Below are 22,150 nucleotides of genomic sequence, written 5' to 3' on the forward strand. Positions count from 1 at the left end.
GAAGAGGCAGCCCCGGGATCTGGGTGGACACGGGGGATTCACGTTTGGTTTGAGCCAGCGCCACCGGTAATGGTAAATCCAGAAAGACAAGTAGGGCTCGGAGTCTTATGAATTCTGCAGAGGATGGATGAGGACTGAGGGGCCAGATGTTAAAGGTGAATCTGTTGGGGGGGGGGGGCAGTCAGCCAAGCCAGGAGCCGGAGCACATCGTGCTGGTGAAGGGAGCCCGCGGTGTCCCTGGGTGGGCGGGGCTGCCCAGGAAAGGGATAGCCTTGCGTTTTGGCAGTTCCAGGTGGGCAGGCACAGAGAGCCACCCTCTCTGCAGGGCTGCGAACACTTCCTCTCTCAAACACAGGGCTCGCGGAAAACAGCCTGGACTCGCTGGTGTTCGAGTCCCTGATCCCCAAGCCCATCCTGCAGCGCTACGTCTCCCTGCTGGTGGAGCATCGGCGGATCATCCTCTCTGGGCCCAGCGGCACTGGGAAGACCTACCTGGCCAACCGGCTGTCAGAGTACCTGGTGCTCCGGGAGGGACGGGAGCTGACAGACGGGGTCATCGCCACCTTCAACGTGGACCACAAGTCCAGCAAGGTGAGGAGGTCGTTCAGAGGCGGCTGCTTAGCCCTTTGAGAACTAGTGATGCCACCACCCCCGTGATGGCAAAGCAGCATTTCCTACAATGCTCACCTTTGATGGTTCTAGAAGCCTGGGGAAGGAGGTCAGGATGGAACTAGCAGAAAGGAAGGCTTTGATCCAAAACTTCCCAGCAAGAAGTTCCACGTGTAAGTCGATGGAGTTCATTTCTTGCTTCCCCGCTGTGAGTTGGGCACGATGATCACCGCTGGTAGTTCTTTAAGGTCAACCCAGATGCTTCCACTTCAGTTTACCAAAAATTCATCACGTGCCTACTAGGCCCTCTTGTCTTTCCAGAAGAAAACCTTCTTTTGTGGAACAACAATAATAAGAACAACAGCTCGCATTCGCAGACTGCTTCCCCTGGGAGCAGCAAACTGAACGCCCCACAGCAGGACCTTCAAGGAAGTAGTTGTCACAATCCCATTTTACAGATGAGGAAACTGAGGCTCGAGGCAGATGACCATGTACCTAAAGCCACTCAGATAGTACTGAGCAGCAGACTGGAGCTCAAGTCCATGTCTTAGACCCCAGAGCCAGCAAATAGGCTTGATCCTGCCTCACAGGGAGCAGTGGAAGCGTTCGGACAGCCTGAGCTAGTCCCAGCCTAGGGTTATGAGATGTTTTCTCAAACTTGCTCATTAGCCGTGCAGTGGTTGTTGATGGGTGATTCACTCTGACTGGCCAAAGGGGCCAGGAAGTCAAAGGTGAATTGGAAGTGACTCTTTCACCTTAAGAATCACCTGGCATCCTTGAAGAGGCAGCTCCCAGACCTCATTCCCAGATGATCTGTTTCAGTAGGTTGTGTGGGGCTGGGAATTTGCACCACAAGTTCTCCAAGTGATGTGGACACAGGGGCAGGACTACAGGAAGTGGTGAGAGACCCTGTACCAAGATCCTCTGTGAATAAGCTCAGGGAAGGCGCCCTTTCCCGGGACCAGCGAGAGAAGGATCCTAGGCGCGTGGCTGGAGGTCGAGCCAGGCTTGAGTTCAGCCCCCACTCACTCCCCTTGGCCAGGCACCGTTGTACAGAGCATAGCTCCCCAACTATACCCTGCAGGCCTGCATCAGGAAGAGAGGGCTCCGAGCCTCAGGATCCGTGGCATTGTCAGGTGCCAGAGGCCAAGAACCCATAGTGCAGAGGAGCTAAAAGGAAAAATAACTAGTAACTTAAAAAATGGGGCTGCTTCTATTGCTAAAAGCCACATTTTGACTTAAAAGGGAGGCGTGTGTGTGTGTAGGAAGCAGAGGAGATATGACCCCCCGAGCATCCAAGCCAGCGTGCAGGACAGTGGCATGGGGAGGCGTCTACACCGAGTCCAGGTCCAGCCCTGCTGCCGACCCTCTGTGCCGTCTCCGGCTGCCCACCTGACTGAGGGACGCTTCAGCTTCCTCCTCTGTAACATGGAGGCAGTCACAGTGCCCACCCCAGAGGGTTATTGTGGGGCACAGAAGTTCATATGTGTGAGGTCCCAGAGCCGTGCCTGGCACAAGGTCACTCCATCCTCATGGTGATGATAATACCATCAGGAAGTTGTTCTGTGTTCACTGGCTGGCCCTTAGCTCACCGTTTTGGCCTTTCCCCATCGCACATTCTTCTTTCTCTTCCTTTTCTGATGTGCCCCTTGCCCCACCCGTCAGTGCCCTGCCCATTCTTCACAGTTAAGGCCAAAGGTTCCCCTTTCACGCAGACCTTCCAAGGACCCCCATGCGTGGAGACCACCCCCCCTGCACCGTTCACTGTCTGTCTGCCCCAGCACTGATCAGCAGGGCATATGTGGGGGGGGGGGCAAGGGGGTCCTTTGCTGTGCTGATTCATCAAGGGCTGCTGTGTAGATGGCTCTCAGGCAGTGCTGTGCCTTTAGAGAGATGTGTGAGGCACTTGCACTCAGGAGCTTCCTGGGAGGTTGGCAGAGTAAGAAATAGTAGCGCTTCTAGAGAGTGCTGGAGCAGCTCCAGCACCGCGCCTGGACACCCCCACGGTGCCTGCTCTTGCCCAGGATTTCTGTTGCCTAGTGAATTCCAGAAGCCAGGGCCCAGGCCTTCCTCACCACTCCCCCGCCCGCACCCCCTGCGCCCAGGCAGACGCCTTGTAGCGGACAGGCACTCGGCACCGGTTACCGTGAGGCCTCAGGAAGGGCCCCTCTGCCAGTGCCGGCCCGGGGCAGGGGCAGGCCCCGAGTACGTGCGTCTTCCCGGGGGCGTTCACCCACTCATTCCTGCCCGGCCTCCGCAGGAATTGCGCCAGTACCTGTCCAACCTCGCCGACCAGTGCGCCAGCGAGAACAACGCTGTGGACATGCCTCTGGTCATCATCCTGGACAACCTGCATCACGTCAGCTCCCTGGGCGAGATCTTCAACGGGCTGCTCAACTGCAAGGACCACAAATGGTAAAGGCAGCTCTGGACCTCGTGGCCCCCGGGAGAGACGTGTGCTACAGGGGGTAGGAGCGCTGCACGCACGTGGCAGGGAGGGGCTGGGGCCGCATGGGGGGAGGGGCAGCAGCCCGCAGCCATCTACCTAGGCCCTTAGATGCCCCAGGACGCTGCGACACCCTCTCCAACTCTCTTACCCTTCATTTCCCCCGCAGCCCTTATATAATTGGCACAATGAACCAGGCTACCTCTTCTACTCCCAACTTGCAGCTTCATCATAACTTCAGGTAAGGAGTCACTTTTTGAGTAGCTGCTGTATGCCGGGAACTGTGAGCATTTTTCCCAGCTTCACTCATTTGATTCTCACAAAAGCCTCAAGTCGTTAAATTTATCATTCACGGTTTACAAATGGGGAGAGTTAAGTGGTTTGTGTGAGGTCACACAGCCAGTCGATGGCAGGGCTGACTTGCACCCCGATCTCTTTGATGCTAAGTCCTGGGACAGCAGTGCCCCGGGGGCAGCTCTGGGCAGGGACTGTCGTCATGCAACCCTGCACGTCACCAGTGGCACGTCTGTCTGTCCCAAGTGGACGTGAGCAGTGAAAGCTCGTGCTTATGAAAGTGTCCACGGAGCAGAGTCTGTGGCCTTCGAGCTCCAGCTGCTGTGAGCCCTGGGCCCCAGCCCCGTACCGAGCTACCCCACTGCTGGGCTGTGGGACTTCTGCCACGCTAGGTTGTGTGGCCTCCATGTACTGCTGCCCTGCCTGGGGCCTTAGGTAAGGATGAACAGCCGTCTCCTGGGGTGAGACCCCCGCCCCGGCTCGTTTTCATGGCCATTCTGCCGGCATCCCTGTTGAAAGTAGAATCGCAGTCATCAGAGAAATACCAGCCCCGCCAGGTCACTGAGATCATGGGTCACCTCTGCATCCAGGCTGTCCCAGTCTTATCCACGCTTTCTCTTGAATGTCCCTCAAGACCTTTCTGCTCCTGCTTCCCCCGTCACCGCCATGTCATCTCCCAGCACACTGTTGCAGTCATTTTCTAACCAGTATGCCTGCCTGCCCCCCTGCAGGCCATCCTCTGTGCCAGTGGCAACCGGAGTGAACATTCTAGAATTCAAATCTGACTGTAAATCCTCATGCAAGAAGTCCTTCAGTGGCTCCCCATTGCCTCCAGAATGAAATCCAGGCCCCTGAGGTTGGCAGGTCAAGTCTAAACTCTGGTTACACTGAACCTCTGGCAGTTTCCCCGAACACCCCACACTGCGGCTCATGCCTTTGCAGATTCTCTGCACCCACCGCCGCCCCGACCCCTGCTCCTGCCTTGCCTCGTGTGGCTGCTCCATTCATCTCCTTTGGCCTCAGCTCAGATGTCCCCTCCTCTGAGGAGCCTTCCTTGATTCCCCAGGTTTCATCATCTCTCGTTCCTCTTATCTGCCTCCTCCGCTAGACTGTGAGCTCCTGGGGAACAGGGACTGTGTCTGAGTCATTGTTACAGCCCCACAGCCCAGCACGGAACCCGTCACAAGCACAAGGGGCAGTTAGCTCAGTGGTCAGAGCTCAGCCTCTGGAGTTGGACTGTCTTGGTTCTAATCTTAGCTCTTCTCTTGACTAGCTGTTTGATCTTGAACGAGTTACATAACCTGTCTGTGCCTCAGAATTTCGACCTGTACAATGGGTGGCCATCATATCCATGGGTTGCTGTGAGGAGTTGTGAATTGATACATGTGCAGTGTTCAGTTGAGTATTAACATAGGCACCTTCCATCTCTAGTGAGCTTTGGTTCGTGAGGTTGGCCGTAGTCCTTGTCATGGAAAAGTGTTCCTGACTTCTTCCAGGTGGGTGCTGTGTGCCAACCACACGGAGCCCGTGAAGGGTTTCCTGGGCCGGTTCCTTAGGCGGAAGCTCATGGAGACGGAGATCGGTGGGCGGGTACGGAACGTGGAGCTGGTGAAAGTCATCGACTGGATTCCCAAGGTCTGGCATCACCTCAACCGCTTCCTGGAGGCTCACAGCTCCTCGGACGTCACCATAGGTGGGGAGGGGAGGCCGGGTGGGTGCCGGCAGGCGGGCTGGCAGGGGAGGGAACTGCTGCTCCCGGGGCCCTGGCCTCCTCGGGTGGCTGTCCCTGGGCCCTGGTAGCTGGATGCTGCACTGGCCACATGGTTAGAGGAGGGGACAGAAGGACAGGCACAGCCTAGACAGACCCCAGGCCGCCCTGCGCCCACATCCCGGGGCCGTCTCTGCCCTTCTCTCCTGCCCAGAGCTCGGGGGTGATGAGCAGCAGAGAGAAGTGTCCAGCCCCAGGCTGGTGCAGAAACTATGGGCACAGTGAGGGGCCCCCACCCCGAGACTCCCCCAGGTGGAGACCACCCTGTGGGATTGGCATTGCTTTATAAATAAAGTGATGTTATCGACATTCCTAAAGCTTAAGCTTCAGAGAAAAAAAAAAGATCACTGGTCATCCCACCATCCTGATGGAATCATTGTAATTTGAGCTGATTTTTTCTGTCCTCGTCTATACATGTTTTATGTAGTTGCAGTCATAGTGTACATACAGTATGTTCTTTATTTTCACTTCACGTTGTCTCATGAGCATTCTGTACTGCAAAATAATCAAATGTGGGTGCACCGTCACTTCCTTAACTGTTTCTGTGCTCTCGGACACCTACTGTGGTTCCATTTGCAAAGGTTAGGACTAATATCTCAATGAACATCTTTCTGCATAAAGCCTCGCCTCCCTTTGGGGTGATTCCTGAGAGGAGCGTGGTCCCAGGGTGGCATTAAGGAGCGCAAGCATCCTGCTCTGTGCCCGCCACGTGACAGTTGGTATTTCTGCTCTCGCTCAGAAAATGCAGGGTCCCTCCTTTGAGGGATGCCCGGGCTGGCTTCTCCTGCCCACCACCCCGTTTCAGTCTGACTGATGTTCCCTGTGGTCCCCAGGTCCCCGGCTCTTCCTGTCGTGCCCCATCGACGTGGATGGTTCCAGGGTGTGGTTCACCGACCTGTGGAACTACTCAATCATCCCCTATCTCCTGGAAGCCGTCAGAGAAGGACTCCAGGTAAGAAGCACACTGCCCACTGACCTCCTCAAAGTTCAAGGGACTGTTCTAGTGACGAGAAGGGTTGTCTTTATCTCCCTCTTCAGAAATCTGACTGACTTGAGGTGACAACCCCTCACCTGTGAAGCCATCCGTCCAGCGCAGTGTAAGAGACACTGGGCTGCAGATCCTGGCTCTGCCACTGTTAGCTATGTGACCCTGAGCAAGTCATCCAGCCTCTCTCTGCCATGGTGCCCTCGTTGATGGAGGAGAGAACGGTAGTACCGTGCCACAAAGTTATTGCCAGGGTTCAGTGACGTCATGGCCATCAAGTGCTCAGCACAGTGAGTGCACAAGACCTGGAATATGTCACTTCACAGTTTGCAAAGCATCTGCTGTTTGCTTCAAGCTCTGCATTTGTCCTGGGGTTAGGCAGAGATTTTTTGGTTTTATCCCCATTTTTTAAGAGAAAGTTATGGCTCAGAGTGAATAAGTGACTTGTCCAAGGTGAGGAAGTGAAATTGAAGAATCTGGGGTTTGCATCCAGGCCTCAGGTTCTTGGCCCTAAGCCCCATGGCACTCGCTGCCTGACGCCAGGACCCCTCACAGGTGACCCTGGGCCCACGTGGCCGCCCATCCCTCCTGCCCTGCTGTAGCTGGAAAGCCCAAATCCTTTCTTCACTTCTCACTCAACCCAGGGGCTAATGCTAGGAGCTTAGCAGTAGGTTGGAGATTGTAACAGTTTTATTGTTGAGTCTGGAGGTGGCCTGAGAAGGTTGTCGGCCTTCAGGACCGCTCTGAGTCATTAGCAGGCATCACGCACGGCTGAATAGTCCAGGAACCAGCTTAACAGCCGGGTTTCTGAGGGCTGTGTTTCCTCAGTACCGGACAGTGGGAGACACATGATGCTGGTGGAGGACCCGGGGCGGGGGGCTGTGCACACCCACATGCACATGTGTGACGGCACACCTTAATGGCTTCCGTCAGGGTTTGTCATTTGTGTACGTTCAGCTGAGCCTGGCGAATGTTCATCTGCTTGGTATCTGTAACATGCGGCAGCACTGAGGGTCTTCGGAGACGTTCAGGACAACCAGGGCTTGAGAAGGAAGGTGGTGCGCCTCTGGTCACTGGTATTTCATTGAACGGGAGCATGTAGGCTGCGTATTCAAGCCACCGTGTTCAAATATAAGTGATTGTGAAGACAGAGAGTAGCGAGAAATTCAGCAGCCCCTTGACCGGCCTTAGTTTCCGGTGTCTGAAGATCATTAATTGATGGCAGCATTGTTTTTAATTATAATTGACATACAGTATATTAGTTTCAGGCATACAACATAGTGATTTGATATTTTTGTACATTACGAAATGACACTGTGGTCAGTCTAGTTACCATCTGTCACCGTACAGAATTATTACTATATTATTGACTATATTCCCGATGCTGTACATTACATCCCCATGACTTATTTATTTCACAGCCGGAAGTTTGTACCTCTTAAATGCCCTTCAGCTATTTTTCCCATTGATGGCAGCATTTCTGTTTTGTCGAATGTGGCTTTTGAAAGAAAATACGAACGATTTCAGATCTGTCAGTGGACTCTCTTTAGGTAGAAAAATTCACAGGTAAAGTAGCCATAATTTCGTCTTTACTCAAATGGATTTGTTAGGACCGCAAACCCAAACAGCCACCCAGTCACTCCTGTTTGCTTGGGATGCCCCGCCTACTGGATTCTTGGAGTCTGTTACGTTCCAGAAGCCTCTCTCTCTTCCCATCAGGGGCTTCTGGGGACTGCAGTAGAAACCCGCGCTGCTTGATAGAAGCCACAGGAATTGCAGGGGAGGAAGGGGCACTGTTGCCTTCTATTTCTGCCTCGCCTCTCACTTCTCCCCTTTGCTTCTTTGCCCAAATACGTCTCCTGGTGCAGGACAGGAGTGACCTAGAGTGTGCTTGGAAAAAGTCGTGGGTGCTGTTGCATAAAGCACGTGGGTGCCCAAGGAGGCACCAACCAGGAGGGGTAGGCTTTGCTCTAGCCTCCAGCTACACATCAGAGGCCCCTCGTTGGTCCTCGGTAAGGATGGACAGCGCTAAGGCCCTGCTCCTTGGACCTCAGCTTGAAAGAAGACCTTGTGGGCATGGCTATGAAAGTCGGGTCTGACCTTCCCTGCGCATCCTGGAGAGGTTGCTGATGGATTTGATCTTCAGGGGTCTCTTTCCCACCAAGAGCAAGGAGGCTGTAGGTGAAAGGATTTGGGGGTGGCTGTGGAACAGCCCGTTCAGGACAAGGAACAGAAGCATGTCACTGTCTCAGGAGACTCAGCAGTTCACTGTGAGGCAAGAAAAGTCATCACTTCCCTGTGCTGTTGAGGTCTTTTGAAGGACAGTCTTTCAAGAACATGGAAACAACCAGGGGAGGCAGCCAGAGTTAGCATTGTACCAAGTTGCTCAAAAGTGAGCCCTCCTGCCCCAAACCTGTGGCTTCATCCCATTCTGCAGCCTGGGAGACCCCATGGACTCTGCAGGTTCATGAGGAACCCTGGAGTGTTCTTCATGTCTCTAGTTTTGAAGGAAACTTTGATGACATTTACTGAGAGGCTGCTACCTACCAGGCACTGTGCCAGGGGCCTGACAGGCATGATTCCGTTTAGTTCTCAGCGCCCAATATGCACCTTAGAGACGAGGAAACCAAGGCTCACAGTTTTTGACCCTTCCCCAGTTCACTAGGCGGGGTGTGGACTGAGCCAGCGTCGTAGCCCATAGCTGACTCCTCGGTTACTTCCGTGATTTTTCAGGCTGTCCTGAGACCCCTGTTACTCCACCCAGAGCCCTCAGATGGCTCAGGGAACCAAGTATTGTGTTACATAGCGTGACGTTCTGCATAAGATTTCATTTGACAAAAAGACTCTTCTATTCAAAAAGAAAAGTTTAAAATTCCTCACTCTCCTTCGTGTTACCTTGAGTCCCGTGCTCACTGTGTGCTGGGCGCTGTGCAGGCCACTTACTCCGCCCTGACTCTGCGAGGAGTGGTGTGGCCATGAGGTGAGCGCACTGTGGTTCAAAGCAGGTAAGCCCTTGGCCAAGGTCATAAGCTAAGAAGAGGTGGAGTCCCCAGATTGGGCTCTGGCGGGGCTGCCGGTGGTGGTTGGCAGCACAGAGACCCTGCTGCCGACAGGTCTCACCAGGGGCTTCCAGTCAGCCCCTCCAACAGGCACAGCCTTGCCTGGAGGAGATGTGGCATCGCCCCCTAGTGGATACCAGGTATCATTGCAAGTTTTGGCTCCTGAGTCTTTTCCCAGTAGTGTGTGTGTGCGTGTGCGTGTGTGTGTGTGTTCGCGCGCGCAACTGCTTGTAGGCTCTTCCAGAATGTGTACCTTGATGCCTTCGTGTGTGAGAAACGTGCATCCCACAGAGTGAGAAGGTGCCCAGTGGCCAAGTTTTCAGTTTCCAGTGTCTTGGCTCCCTCTTCCTGCCTTGGGGAAAGTGAATGTCCTGTTTGTCCGTCTGTCTGTACAACTGTCTGCTGTTTCCCAGAGCTGCCTTAGGGCTCTGCAGGGGGACCAAGGAACGTTACGACACATCCTTTGCTTGCCACGGTACTTACCCAGCCATTCATCACCTGGACTTAGACATGTCCAGTGGCAAGTGGGGAGCCTTGTAAAAATATTCTCTGTTCTTGCAGACGACATTGGATATGCCCAGGTGTGCATTTGTCTTATGACTTAGCCCTCAGCCCTGTTCCCCTTTAGAATTTTCATTGTAAACACTTGCCAAAGTGTCTAAAGCCTGCAGAGTCACTCAAAAGACCCCTGTCCCCCTGGTGGAAAGGGGAGAGTGGGGAGCCATTGATCACATGACCCAACCTGCTCTGAGACTCTGGGCAAACCTCCCACTGCTAAGCCTCGGGTTTCCCATCTGTAATCTGAAAAGTGTGGACTAGAAGAGTTTTTTTCAGGCTGGCTCTGTGGACCCCCAAAGTTCCTCAGACCACTCATAGTAGGGTCAGGGGAACAGAGCAAAAATTTAAAAGCCACGGGGCCAGACCCTCTAGGAACTTGATGAGCTCGGAATTCTAGGCTCTGTTGTTCTGCAGCCCTGAGCATCTTCTCTTCCAGGCTGGAGGATGGAGACAGAAGCAGTAGCTACCAGAAACGACATTTGGTTCAGCCTCACACATGTGAAATCTGGCTTGGGAAAGTCAGCTGAGTGCTGTAGGGAAAGCCCTTGGAGGGAGACGCTTCTACAAGTTGCAGGAATGTTTCTCATGCGCTACAGGCTTTTTCAGGTCTAAATATCCCCAGGCGCTTTGTGCTCCCTTCCTCCCTGGCTCGTACCCACGCGCACACGAACCTTCACATGATCCCTTCCTGCTCGGACCGTGAGTCGCCTTTCCAATGCCAGACTGAGCTCTCAGGCCTGGAAGTCACCGCTGCCCCAGGTTAAGGAAGGTTTCGCAGTAGACGGGACTGGAGCACTAGACAGGAAGGGCGCTGGTGTCTGAAAGCGCTGAGCTCGTAGAAGGCTGTGTATCTCGAGTGGAGGGCGAGGCCGTGGATGGAGGGGGGTGGCGGCCCTGTCTGCAGTGTGGGCAGGGCAGGCACTTCCCTGAGACCATCGGACGGGGCTTAGGGAATCGTGAGACAGTGGAGGGACAGCAGGCCCAGCCCCGGTGACGTGTCCTCGTCGGGTGGACAGCCTGGCCTGCATCTCCCTGCTCCGGTTTTGGCCGAGTCATGTGGCTCTTGCCGATACCGAGTGGCTCCGAGTGGAGTCTGTCAGGAGGGGTGGAGAAGGGAAAGGCCCAGACAAGGATGCCAGGGTCCTGGGTTCGAATCCAGCGCTGCTCCGAAACCTTTCACAACTGGCTCTTCTCTTTAAGCTGTAAGTTCTCCATCCAGTAGATGAGACGGCTGGGACCCCAGTTCCTTCCAGCTGAGGCAGCCTGTGACCTGGGAAAGACGTGATTTTATCAGTCAGAGCTCAGCTCTCCTGTACTGTCAGCCTTCTCTCCCCACATCCCCCTCCCTCCCCTCTCAACTGTAAGAGTTCTGGGAGGACAGAGGGCACAGGCAGACGGACAGACAGGCTGCGGTCCAGATGTAATTCCACTCTAGAGCCCCCCCCTGCAGCCGTTGTGGTTCAGGGGGCTTTGGTCTTCGTACCCCTGTGGTGCCCTACAGAGGGGGTGCCCTTCCAGAGCCACAGGTGGCACTCTCCTGGGTGGGCACATCTTGGCCTGGCTGTGAGCCAGTCCTGCCACATCTGCTCAGACTTAAGTGGTCCACGGACCTGGGCAGACTTGGATTCCAGTTCTGCCTTCCCTCGTCCCTGGGCCTGGCTCCTTGTCTGGGAAACTTGGGTAGTGATGCTTCCTCTTGGAAGCACATGGTGGTTAAACAAGGTATTTGTCAAGTGCTTCTCGTAATCCCTGGCACGCAGGGAGCTGTAAGGTGTGGCGGCAGGGGTGGTGTTAAAGGGGAAAGCTACAGAGAAGGCGCCCAGCCACGTGAGATGCAGAGCCTCGCCTTGGGAAGCGGTGCAGCCTAGGTTTTTGTTCTTTGAAGAGTGTATGTATTTCTTGAAATTGCCAGAAGAAGTCACTAAAACCATTGTATTATTCGGTATTTCAGGCTGAAGGAAAGGAGCTTGGAGGCATGGTACTGGTCTTACAAAATTATGTGATAATTCCGCTTTAAGAGCAAATTAGTTGTTCTGGGCAATTTTGAGAAACACATGAGGGAGAAGCAGCAGTTACAATTCCAGTACCCACATGGAACCCCTTTAACAATTTGCTGTTCTGAAAGCGCCTCTACAGCGGGGGCTCTTTGAGAGTCAGCCTCACTTTAAGAAATGGGGTTTTATCGAGCCAGAGCCATTGGTGACCTCTGCCTGGGCTGCTGATACCCAGCATCCCATCTGTGTGCCGTGGAGGGGGGGAGGTACTCAGTGGGATGACAGCACCTCTTTCCAGCTCCACGTTCAGTGACATCGTGTTGGTAGTTGATTGGCCACGGTGAGAGTATTCATATCATGGAAACTGGCAAACACTTCAAATCAGAGAGTTGTTTTTCAAGTTGGATCAGCGAGGCTTAGCATTGAGGGCAACGCAGTGAGTCAGTGGCAGAGCTGAGGTGTGAGCCCAGGTCAGGCTGACTTCAAAGCCAGAGCTTTTACTCCCTAGGTCATGCTGCCTTTGGTCTTAGCACATCAAGGTGTCCGTGCCTTGGATGATTTCCTTAGGATTTCCTCTGGAAGTGGAATTACTCCATCAAGGGAAGCATAATGCTGGGCTTGGAGAGTTTTTCAGAAAGTTGCAAAACCAGGCCTGCAGAAGAGGTCTCGGACCACTTCCTAACTGTTCCTTCTTTCTCTGTTTCCAGCTGTATGGAAGGCGGGCCCCCTGGGAGGACCCCGCCAAGTGGGTGATGGACACCTATCCTTGGGCAGCCAGCCCTCAGCAGCACGAGTGGCCTCCCCTCCTGCAGCTCCGGCCCGAGGATGTCGGCTTCGACGGCTACTCCATGCCTCGGGAGGGGTCAACCAGCAAGCAGATGCCCCCCAGCGACGCTGACGGAGACCCGCTGGTGAGTTCTCGGCTCCCAGAGCAGCTCGGCATTCACTGAGCACTTACTGTGTATTGGGCCTCATGCTAGCTAGGCGAACCGGAAATTGGGAAGTGACTGAGCCCCAGCCTTGCTTTGGAAGGCTAGACCTATCCCAAGATTTGGGATAATTTTGCCAATATTTTCGCAAATATTTTCTTCCTTGTTTTTAGTTTTTCACTTGTGTCTTTAACCCCTCTGAAATTTTTCAGATAAAAGATCAAGAATTTGATTTTTCTCCCTAAATGTCCCTACACCACTCTTCGCCCTCTGGTTTGAGTGCCAGCTTTATCATGTCTTGCCCAGTAGCCCAAGCCACGTGGTCAGGAGTTCAGGCAGGGAGAGGTTTGAGGGTGGGAGGGACTCATGGAGGAGAGGGCAAGGGGGCCTGAATGCGGGTCCCCTGGCCAGTGACGTGAGTTAAGCCTTTAATGCTGCCTGAGCACCTTTACTCCACTGTTGCTAAAGCAATAAAGGCCCTTTAAGAAGAACCTGGGTCAGAGATCATACCACTGCACTTCTAGAACTCTCTGCCAATGTAAGACCCATACGTAGGCATACTGCGAAATTAGACCTAATAAATCAAAAGCCCTATTAAAAGAAGGTTGAAGCACATATACCGGAACCTCCCATGGTTAAATGACCATTATCATGCTATAAATTCAACCCTGAGCTCTCTTGGCAACTAAGGCGAAACGAAAAACACTGCAAAGAATATTGCTTGCATTACCTAATGAAAGAACATATTCATAAGAGATGCGGCAGGATTAAAAGACAGTTGACTTGCTGTTCTATCCCTAGTGACTAACTGCATTGCTAGATAAAAAATAATAATAATAGGTGCTTTGGGGTTGTCTGCCACTCCTGACTGGTGGGATGCAGCTGTGGTCCTATTGAGACATTTTAAACGGGGATTTGATGTTAAATGGATTTATGGCTTGTATTACTAAGCACAACCTAATTTGCAGTGTTTACCACAGTGGTTTTCCAGAGGAAAGAATCAACCTGTAGAAGGCTATCTCTAACGTTAACCGTTCCTAAAAGCCACAGTCATGGAACTGTTTTTGTGGGTTCAAGCGCATGAACTCTAACTTACGTAAAAGTAGAATTTAGGACATCTAGAGGAAGGAACGGCCAGCTCAGCCCTGGACAGTCTTTTCTTAACCAGGGATATTCGTGTCGCTGCCTAAACACAGAAGGCATTTAGGTAAGACCCGGGGTTCTCTGAATCGTTACACAGAACTGTCTTTCCAACCTCAGGCTCCCAGAAGTCAGCTATGCCAGCCCAGCTCCCTCTGCTTACCAAGTTACGTACTTGGTGTTTCCCCCAAGTCCTGTTCTCTCCGCCCAGGACCACAGGTGTCTGCTACGATAGCCCTCTTGTTAACTGATCTCTCACCCTCCTGAGACTGAGGCCTCCAGGAGGGCAGGACTGTCTTGTTTTTATTCCAAACCATGTATTATGGGTACACAGGGAATGTTTGATGAGTGAATGAATAATCCTGGCTGCGAAGGATTTTTCTTTGGACTTCCGCTCTACCCCTTCCCAGTTGCAGGCATGCAGATGGACACCAGACGGTGGTGCATCTGTGGTTGGCCCACCCAGGCCCACTCTGCTAGGCATCCTGAGGGGCGGCCAGCCAGGGGGCAACTGGACTTCACACCCAGCTGCACCAAGTCTGAAGATAGCTCAGAGAGACCCTCTCTTCCTAATTTTGCTAGATAAAATATAAAATACATACACACACAGTTTATAGTTGTAAATAAAATTAAAGTATTGATAGTTTTCAGTTCCCCATCTCCCCCTTGAACACAAATGACCAATAGACTGTAGACCAGGGAAGATGCAAGAACACTGTCTTTAAACTCTTAAGAGAAATGACGGTGATGATGATAGCAGACTTACCTCATTTATTGAACAGTTACTATGTGCCAGGCCCTCTCCTAAGGGTTGAATACACACCATGTCGTTTAATTCCCTACTTCAGCCCTATGGGATGGGTACTGCCGTTTTCTCTATTCTGTGGATGAGGAACTGGTGGCTCAGATACATTAAATAATTGCCCAAAGGTTTCTGAATTGGAATCCAGGCCTCCCGGTGCTCTGAGGCTCTGCTTTACTGATGCTATCCTCCGCCTCCCCATGGAGACCTTGACAGGAGCTGGAGCCCAGGTGACTCCAGGCTGCGCTCTGGCCAGAGCCAGGACTACAGGTGGGCTCGATGCTCATCGAAGGGGGAGCCCTGTGCCTCGAGGTCAGCGGTGCTGGGGCGCTTGGCTGGCATCTCACCCAGGCTGAGGGCTATATTTGAGTAAGGTGCCCCTCCCAAGTAAAAAATATATACACATTATCTTTTAGAGGATTTTGTATTTTCAGTGATCTGCATGTATGAATCCACACCGTAACGTTAGAGGGCAGGTATAATTATTCACATGCGACCAGTGAAGAAACTGAGCTGTAGCGGTTAAGTCACTGGCCCGAGGTCATGCAGCTAGTAAGGGGTGGAGCCGAGACTTGAACCCTGGAAGCCTGGCCGAGGGCCCGTGCCCTCGTCCACCGCGGGCCACAGTCCCCAGGGTGAGTCTAGAGGACGTGGCGTGAGCTTTGGAGAGGCCAGGCGCGGCCAGCCGACCGGACCGGAAGCCATGTCGCGGTCTCCGCTCTTTCCCCAGATGAACATGCTGATGAGGCTGCAGGAAGCTGCCAACTACTCCAGCCCCCAGAGCTATGACAGCGACTCCAACAGCAACAGCCACCGCGACGACATCCTGGACTCGTCCCTGGAGTCCCCTCTGTGACGGCCGGACCGCGGGGCCTGCCCTCCTGAGCCAGCCCCCGGCCTCAGCGCGAGTGCCGCGCGAAGACCCGGACCCTCCTCGTCCTCCAGCCTTGACCTGGGTGCAGGCACCCCGGGCCAGCCGCCTCGGGCCCGCTTCCTTCACGGGGAGAACCGCACCATCTTCTGTGTCAATTATTGTCCTGCCTTGTTGCTGTGACCTTCCTAAGACACCGAAGGATACTTCTCGGGAAAGGACCATCACCGTTGAAATGAAAAGGGTTTTAAACAAAAAAGCCAACCCACTTGAAGCTCTGAAACCAAACAGCATCCTGCCCTCAGCGGCCCAGAGACAGAAGAGATTAGAGCAGAGCTGAAAGCGGAGACAGCAGGGCTTCCTCCGCGCACAGATCCTGCAGCTCCAACCCCGCCGCCGCCCTTCCACCACACCGGCCACACAGAGATCCAATGCCAGCCGGGGCCCTTGCTTTGGTCACACTCAACAAACTGCAGAGCCGCATCGCAGGAAAAACTTAGGAAAAACAAATCGTGCTTTCTCTTTGGTTTGTTTTTTAAATGGTGCTCTCCTTACCCGAGAGGTATTTTGCCTGTTCCAGTTCCTCCCCCGCCTTTCAGACCCATCAGCCTCTGGTTCTTCCATAAGTGAGAGCGAGGCCGAGCGGATGTGGCTATAAACGCAGAGCTGCATGTGTCTGTCTCCTTCTCGTACAGAAATGAATCAGGTCTTATTCCTGCTAACACTGTGTACAGTGACAATTGGTCTACCTTGGCGAACCGATCACCCCTTTGAAAATGAGGTTGAGTTTCTCCCTTTCTGACTCTTTTGATTTTGAAGACTTTTTTCCCCTCTCCTTCCCCTCATGGTCAGAATCCATCCTTTGGTGAACGTGAGAACCGCAGGAGTTGGCTTTTGGTTTGGTCCTGCTGAGTTTTGGTTTTCAGTTGTCCATCCTCACAGTTCTGCACACTCGCTGCCTCCTGCTGGGGCCGGGGTCGCTGTGCCCTTGACAGTGGACCAGGACCCCGTCCTCAGCACGTGGGTGAGCGGGACCTTGCCTTTCCTCCTCGTCCTCGAGGCTGCAGGACACACGTCGACACCTCCAGCATGCCAGCCCCGACCTCAGGTGGGGTGTGAGGTCACCTCGCAAAACACTTGCACTTTCCCCAGAACCAACGTGACGTCACACAAGTCAACAGGTGGAGGCAGCTGCTCCCTTCCAGAAGCTCTGGCCTCCGGCGGACGAGCCTTGCCTGACCTCTTCGGTGCTGACCTTCCCAAAGCGATGCCTTAACTGGTTTTGTACTCACCGTGTTCATTGATGAGTGTCGTGCCTGCCTGGGGTCTGTTTTTCTGTTTTCCCCATCAGAGCAAACAGGGCTAACAAGTCATCTACTCACTAGAAGAACTCAAGCTAATGTGACTTTTCTCATCCAAAAGACTCATTCGTGTGGATGTGTGACTGTGGGAAAAAGAAAAAGGAAAAAAAAAAAAAGATCTTTTTGTTTTTAGGTTCTTATCAGTCTCCAGCTAACGCCCTGACTTGATGACGATCTGTCTTGTGCAGGAAAAGGCAAAAGTTCCTACCATGTTACATGACATTGTTGAGCCCGTGCTCTGCTCGTACGTGTCTTCAGCATACCGGTATTTTCTCTACGGAGTGTGGTCAATCTTTGAATCGTTTGTTTCTGTTTTATTTTTATCGGACCCCCATGGGGGGAGTCTCTGTTAATGATCAGGGGTTTTACTCCATTTTTTTTACATTTCTATTTCCAAAGGTCCCTCTCTCAACATCTTTTATTTTCTTAACCACAAGAGCTTGACCTGAAACCAGTCACATTACATTGGATGACACCCTTTGCTTCCTCTTTGAAAGGAAAAGGGGAATGTGTCTCTCTAACAGGTGAATGGAAAACCTCTCAGCGTGCTCTTTTCTTTAATCTCAGTAAACTCAGACTCTATTCTGCTAAGCCTTCCTTAGTCATCTGGGTGTGTGAGTGTGTCTTGTTCTGTTTTGTTTTTCATAACATGTTTAAAGCATGTATTTAGCCTGTGACCTCAGGGGTCAGTCACACCCTGAGCCTTCTGGTAAACCTGAAGAATGGTCCTTCTCAATTTATCTCCCAGCAATGACCTTACACGCTCATACTGTGAATTTGGGAGGAGGTGAAATGGACTTCTCCTCATGGGCTGTTTTCCCGGTCACCTTGTGAGTAGACACCTGCCAATATCCTTTGAAACGTTTTTTGGTTTTGGTTTTGTTTTTGTTTTTTTTTTACAGCACCCTCTTTTCTCTTTCTTTTCTCCCCCGTCCCACAGACTTCCCTCCCACCGGGTCCAGGCTCAGCGCCGAGACCTCTGTCCCTGGTGCTGCCTGACAAGTGAACGGTGGTTTCAAGGAGTGTAGCCTTGTTCGAGTCACAACTCGGGGTCTTTCCTACAGTTTCCGGAAGCAGGGTTGTCTGATATGCACATTTCTTACTTTGGTCCTGTTCTGCTTTTGTGTCGCTCACCTTTGACAAAGTGACTGTGCTCATTTAGGGCTCTGTCCGAAATGCTTCCACTTTGCCTTTTTCTACAGTTAGGCTAATTTTGAAAATGTATGAAATTCTATGCAACATTTGTGTTGAGTTACCAATGGAAGCCAAAAGTTTTCTTTCCAAACTGCCGAGAATTTTACAGGCCATAAGTGAGATGGGAATTCCCTTTAGTTTAAGGTGGTGGGTGGGCAGGGGGGGACACGGAACGAGACTTGCCTAGACCTTTGTTGTATCTTGGGGACATATTTTATTGTTGATGCTTAAACTTCAAAATTCTGTGTATTCGAATTTGATAATGGCAAATCTACTTCAAAAGGAGAAAATAATCCAACTTTGTGGATACGAAATGGAAGGTTTGCTGTTTTGATCTAGTTATTTCCAGTGGAGCAGTTTATGAAATATGTTCTATAAGATGTACATTTTTTCATTGTAACATAGAAATTGTAAATAATTGATTAAAGTGCTGCATTTTGATGAATTTTTTCTAGCCATTTTTAAAGAGAAAACTAGGAATTGAGTATTTTGTGTACGGTATGTTTCCGTCCTCCCTCCCCGTCCGCCGTCCCTCCCTATTTAATTTTCATTTGTCATGAGGTTTTTGGATTTGCCAATGATCTGCCGGAGATCATGCCCCACATCATAGAGAATAAAGCTGATGATTGTACCAGTCTTAAATTATTCATGATTCAATAAAATTGATGCTTATTTATTCAGATTAGTGGTTTGGCTTTTCTGTGCCAGAGAACGTCCTCGTCGGAGTTCAGTTTCATGCCGGGAGGAAGTCATTCTTATTTGGATGCAGGAAACACAGCGAGAGCTCCCCAAAATCTGCAAACCCATCTTTGCTGCTGTGTCATCGGCATCCTACCTCTTCCCAGTTCCTTGCCTCAGTTATTGCCCGTGTGGAGCTTCTTAGCAGTGCAGCACTTTGTGCTCCTCCCAAACTTTGAGTCACTGGGGATCTTGTGGAATTGCAGATTCTGATTCAGCAGGTCCAGGCTGGGACCTGCAGTTCTCAATTTCTAAGACGCTCCTGGGTGAGGCCAACACTCTAGGTCCTAGAACACACTTTGAGGCAAGCTCTATCTATCAGTATCCAGCCACCCCTCACCCCCCAGTCGACCCCTTGGCACAGGAAAGTTTTTTTTTTTAATGTATTGAGTACCTACTGATTGCTAGGTGCTTTCCCAAGTGCTCTAATATAATCTACAAAATTACCCAGAGGAGGTAAATATCCTTACTCCCGTTTTACAAGTGAGAGGAAAAACAAAGACAAAAACTCAGGCTCAGAGAAAACAACCTGCCAAGGATCCTGCAAGCTAAGAGTTTCAGCCCCGTATTCCAACCCCAAATCCTGCCTCTCATCTCAGGGGCCCCCTTCCGCATTGCAGCTGATATCCACTGCAGAGCATAGGCAGTGGGAGATGACATCATATCTTAACCTTCACTTTTACCAGAACAACAAAAACTGTAAAGGCTTGGTTTGAAGTGAGGCCTGTGGGGTCACTGTGAAATTGATCCGACCCAGCTGGCTCAACTGCTGGTGATGTGAAATGTCCCACTCAATGTAGCACACAGCAGTGGCCCAGCCAGGAGGCAGGTGAAGAATCCAGACGTTGAGAATAGGCAGTTTTTAATGGCTGTCAAAAAAAAAAATGAAAAGGAGCTGGTACAATGGTGTGGCAACTAGATATCCTGAATTTCCAAGGTTTTCCACATCAAATATTCCACCCCTACGTTTATACAATGAAATATTACTCAGCCATCAAAAGGAGCAAAATAGTGCCATTTGCAGAGACATGGATAGATCTAGAAACTGTCATACAGAGTGAAGTAAGAGAAAAATATCATATAATATTTCTTATGTGTGGAATCTAGAAGAATGGTGCAGATGAACTTATTTGAAAAGCAGAAATGGAGACACAGATGTAGAGAACAAACTTATGGATCCCAAAGGGGGAAGGGGTGTGGGGTGAATTGGGAGGTTGGGATTGACATATATACACTACTATGTATAAAATAGATAACTAACGAGAACCTGCTGTATAGCACAGGGAACTCTACTCAGTGCTCTGTGGTGACCAAATGGGAAGGAAATCTAAGAAAGATGGGATACATGTATACGTACAGCTGATTCACTTTGCTGTACAGCACAAACTAACACAACAATGTAAAGCAATTTTACTCCAATATAAAGATGTTAAAAAAAATAAAGAATATTCTTCTTCCCAATCCATTTTCTTAAGATATTCTCTCCCTTGACCATAAAAAGAATTTATGTAAAAAAATAAAACATAAAAAAGCAAGAACTATAGAAAGCATCATATGTAATGTATTTAATGCTAAAATGTTGAATGTGTTCCCTTTCAGATTAGGAGACAGATAAAGATGCCTCCTTTCATCAGGTAACATCATAGTAGAGAACCCCAGTCAGCACAGAGAAGCAAGAGAAGTAAATCCTGAAGATTGGAAAGGAAGAAATTGGACTGTCTTTACTTACAGATAGCATTATGTACTTAGGTCATCCACAAGAATTCACAGATAAATGATTAGAAATAATAAGTTGAAATTTTTTTCTGGATACAAAGTCAGTACATGGAAATCTATTGAACGTCTATATGCACCTAAATTTTTTTAAATTTAAAAATACCAATTTCAGAGCATCAAAAATATCAAATACCTAAGAATAAATTCAATGTAAGAGAGGCAAGACCTCGGAATTCCCTGGAGGTCCAGTGGTTAGGACTCCGTGCTTCCACTGCAGGGGCCACGGGTTTGATCCCTGGTCAGGGAACTAAGATCCTGTAAGCCACGCGGCACGGCCCAAAAAAAAAAAAAGATGGGCAAGACCTCTACGTAGAAATCTATAAACCATGGGGAGAAGTGAAAGACCCCAAGATAGGGAGGAATAGGTGATGTGTATGGATTAGATGACTCAATGTGAAGATGTCAGTTCCTCCAAAACGGTCTAGAGAGTTGATGCAAGCCCACTCAAAATCCGGACATAATTTTTATGGAATCGACAAGATGGTTTTACAATGTATAGTGAAACGCAAAAGGTGAAGTATAGCCAACTACTGAGCCTGCACTCTAGAGCCTGCGAGCCACAATTACTGAAGCCCGCGCGCCTAGAGCCTGAGCTCCGCAACAAGGGAAGCCACTGCGATGAGTAGCTTACGCACCACAATGAAGAGTAGCCCCCGCTCACTGCAACTAGAGGAAGCCCGCACACAGCAACGAAGACCCTATGCAGCCAAAAATAATAAATAAAAATTTTTTAAGAGTATTAAAAAAAAGAAATAGGGTCTTTTCAGATGTAATTAATGAAGAAGAAGTTCTGTTGGAGTAGGGTGACTCTGTATGCACTATGCCTAGTGTCCTTATAGGAAGATAACCTAAGGATATGAGGGAAGAGGCCCACGCGAAGGTGGAGGTGGAGATGGGAGCTGTGCAGCTGCAAACACCCCAAGGATGGATGTTCCTTGCTTCCACCAGAAGCTGGGGAGAGGCAAGAGAGGATTCTACCCAGAGTCTCAGAGAGAGCACTGCCCTGCTGACACCTTAGTTTCAGATATCCAACCTCCAGAACTGTGAGAGAATAACTCTCTGCGGTTTTAAACCTGCCAGTTTGTGACACTGAGTTATGGCAGCTCTAGGAAACGCATACAGTTACATACCCAATGTATACATGTATGCACCGAGAAATATGGACACAAATGTTCACAGCAGTTATCGCATTCATTATAACAAAACCTGGAAACAGTCCACAGGTCCACGGACAAAATTGTGATGTCCGTCTCCTCCAGCAGTGAAAATATTTGTGGGTGGATGTTGAGTGAGTGCTGAGCGAAAGCAGCCGAACCCAAACTGAGGCCAAACGTGTGATTCCATTTACATAAAGCTCACCTGCCGTTAGGTGTGGGCGCGTGTGTAGGTCATAAAACTAGAAGGAAAAGCAAGGACAGGGGCAGTGGTCAGGAAGGATAAGAGGCTCTGGGTTGCTGGTGGTGTCCTATTATGCAACTCGGGTGGTGATTTCATGAGCAGCTGCTTTGTCATAGATCTCTAAGCTGTATATCTTCATGCACTTTTGTCTGTGCCTGTTATACTTCAAAATAAGGTTTTTACAAAGTGAATGCTACCCCAGGCTGCCTGCCTGGCCACCACACCCCA

General features: G+C 50.8%; 1 protein-coding gene across 1 annotated transcript in view; it reads left to right on the forward strand.

The window, feature by feature from the left end:
* Nucleotides 1–18,686, forward strand: part of NAV2 (neuron navigator 2) — a 401,022-nt gene extending 382,336 nt beyond the window's left edge. The window contains exons 34-40 of the mRNA XM_060019685.1: nt 356–591; nt 2,870–3,024; nt 3,225–3,296; nt 4,846–5,042; nt 5,951–6,069; nt 12,421–12,624; nt 15,315–18,686. Of these exons, the coding sequence (XP_059875668.1) occupies nt 356–591; nt 2,870–3,024; nt 3,225–3,296; nt 4,846–5,042; nt 5,951–6,069; nt 12,421–12,624; nt 15,315–15,440 (1,109 nt within the window). The 3' untranslated portion in view covers nt 15,441–18,686. The remainder of the gene's footprint in view (nt 1–355; nt 592–2,869; nt 3,025–3,224; nt 3,297–4,845; nt 5,043–5,950; nt 6,070–12,420; nt 12,625–15,314) is intronic.
* The last annotated feature ends 3,464 nt before the right edge of the window (nt 18,687–22,150 follow it).

The sequence above is a fragment of the Delphinus delphis genome, chromosome 8 (assembly GCF_949987515.2).
Source record: "Delphinus delphis chromosome 8, mDelDel1.2, whole genome shotgun sequence".
In the NCBI taxonomy this organism is placed as follows: Eukaryota; Metazoa; Chordata; class Mammalia; order Artiodactyla; family Delphinidae; genus Delphinus; species Delphinus delphis.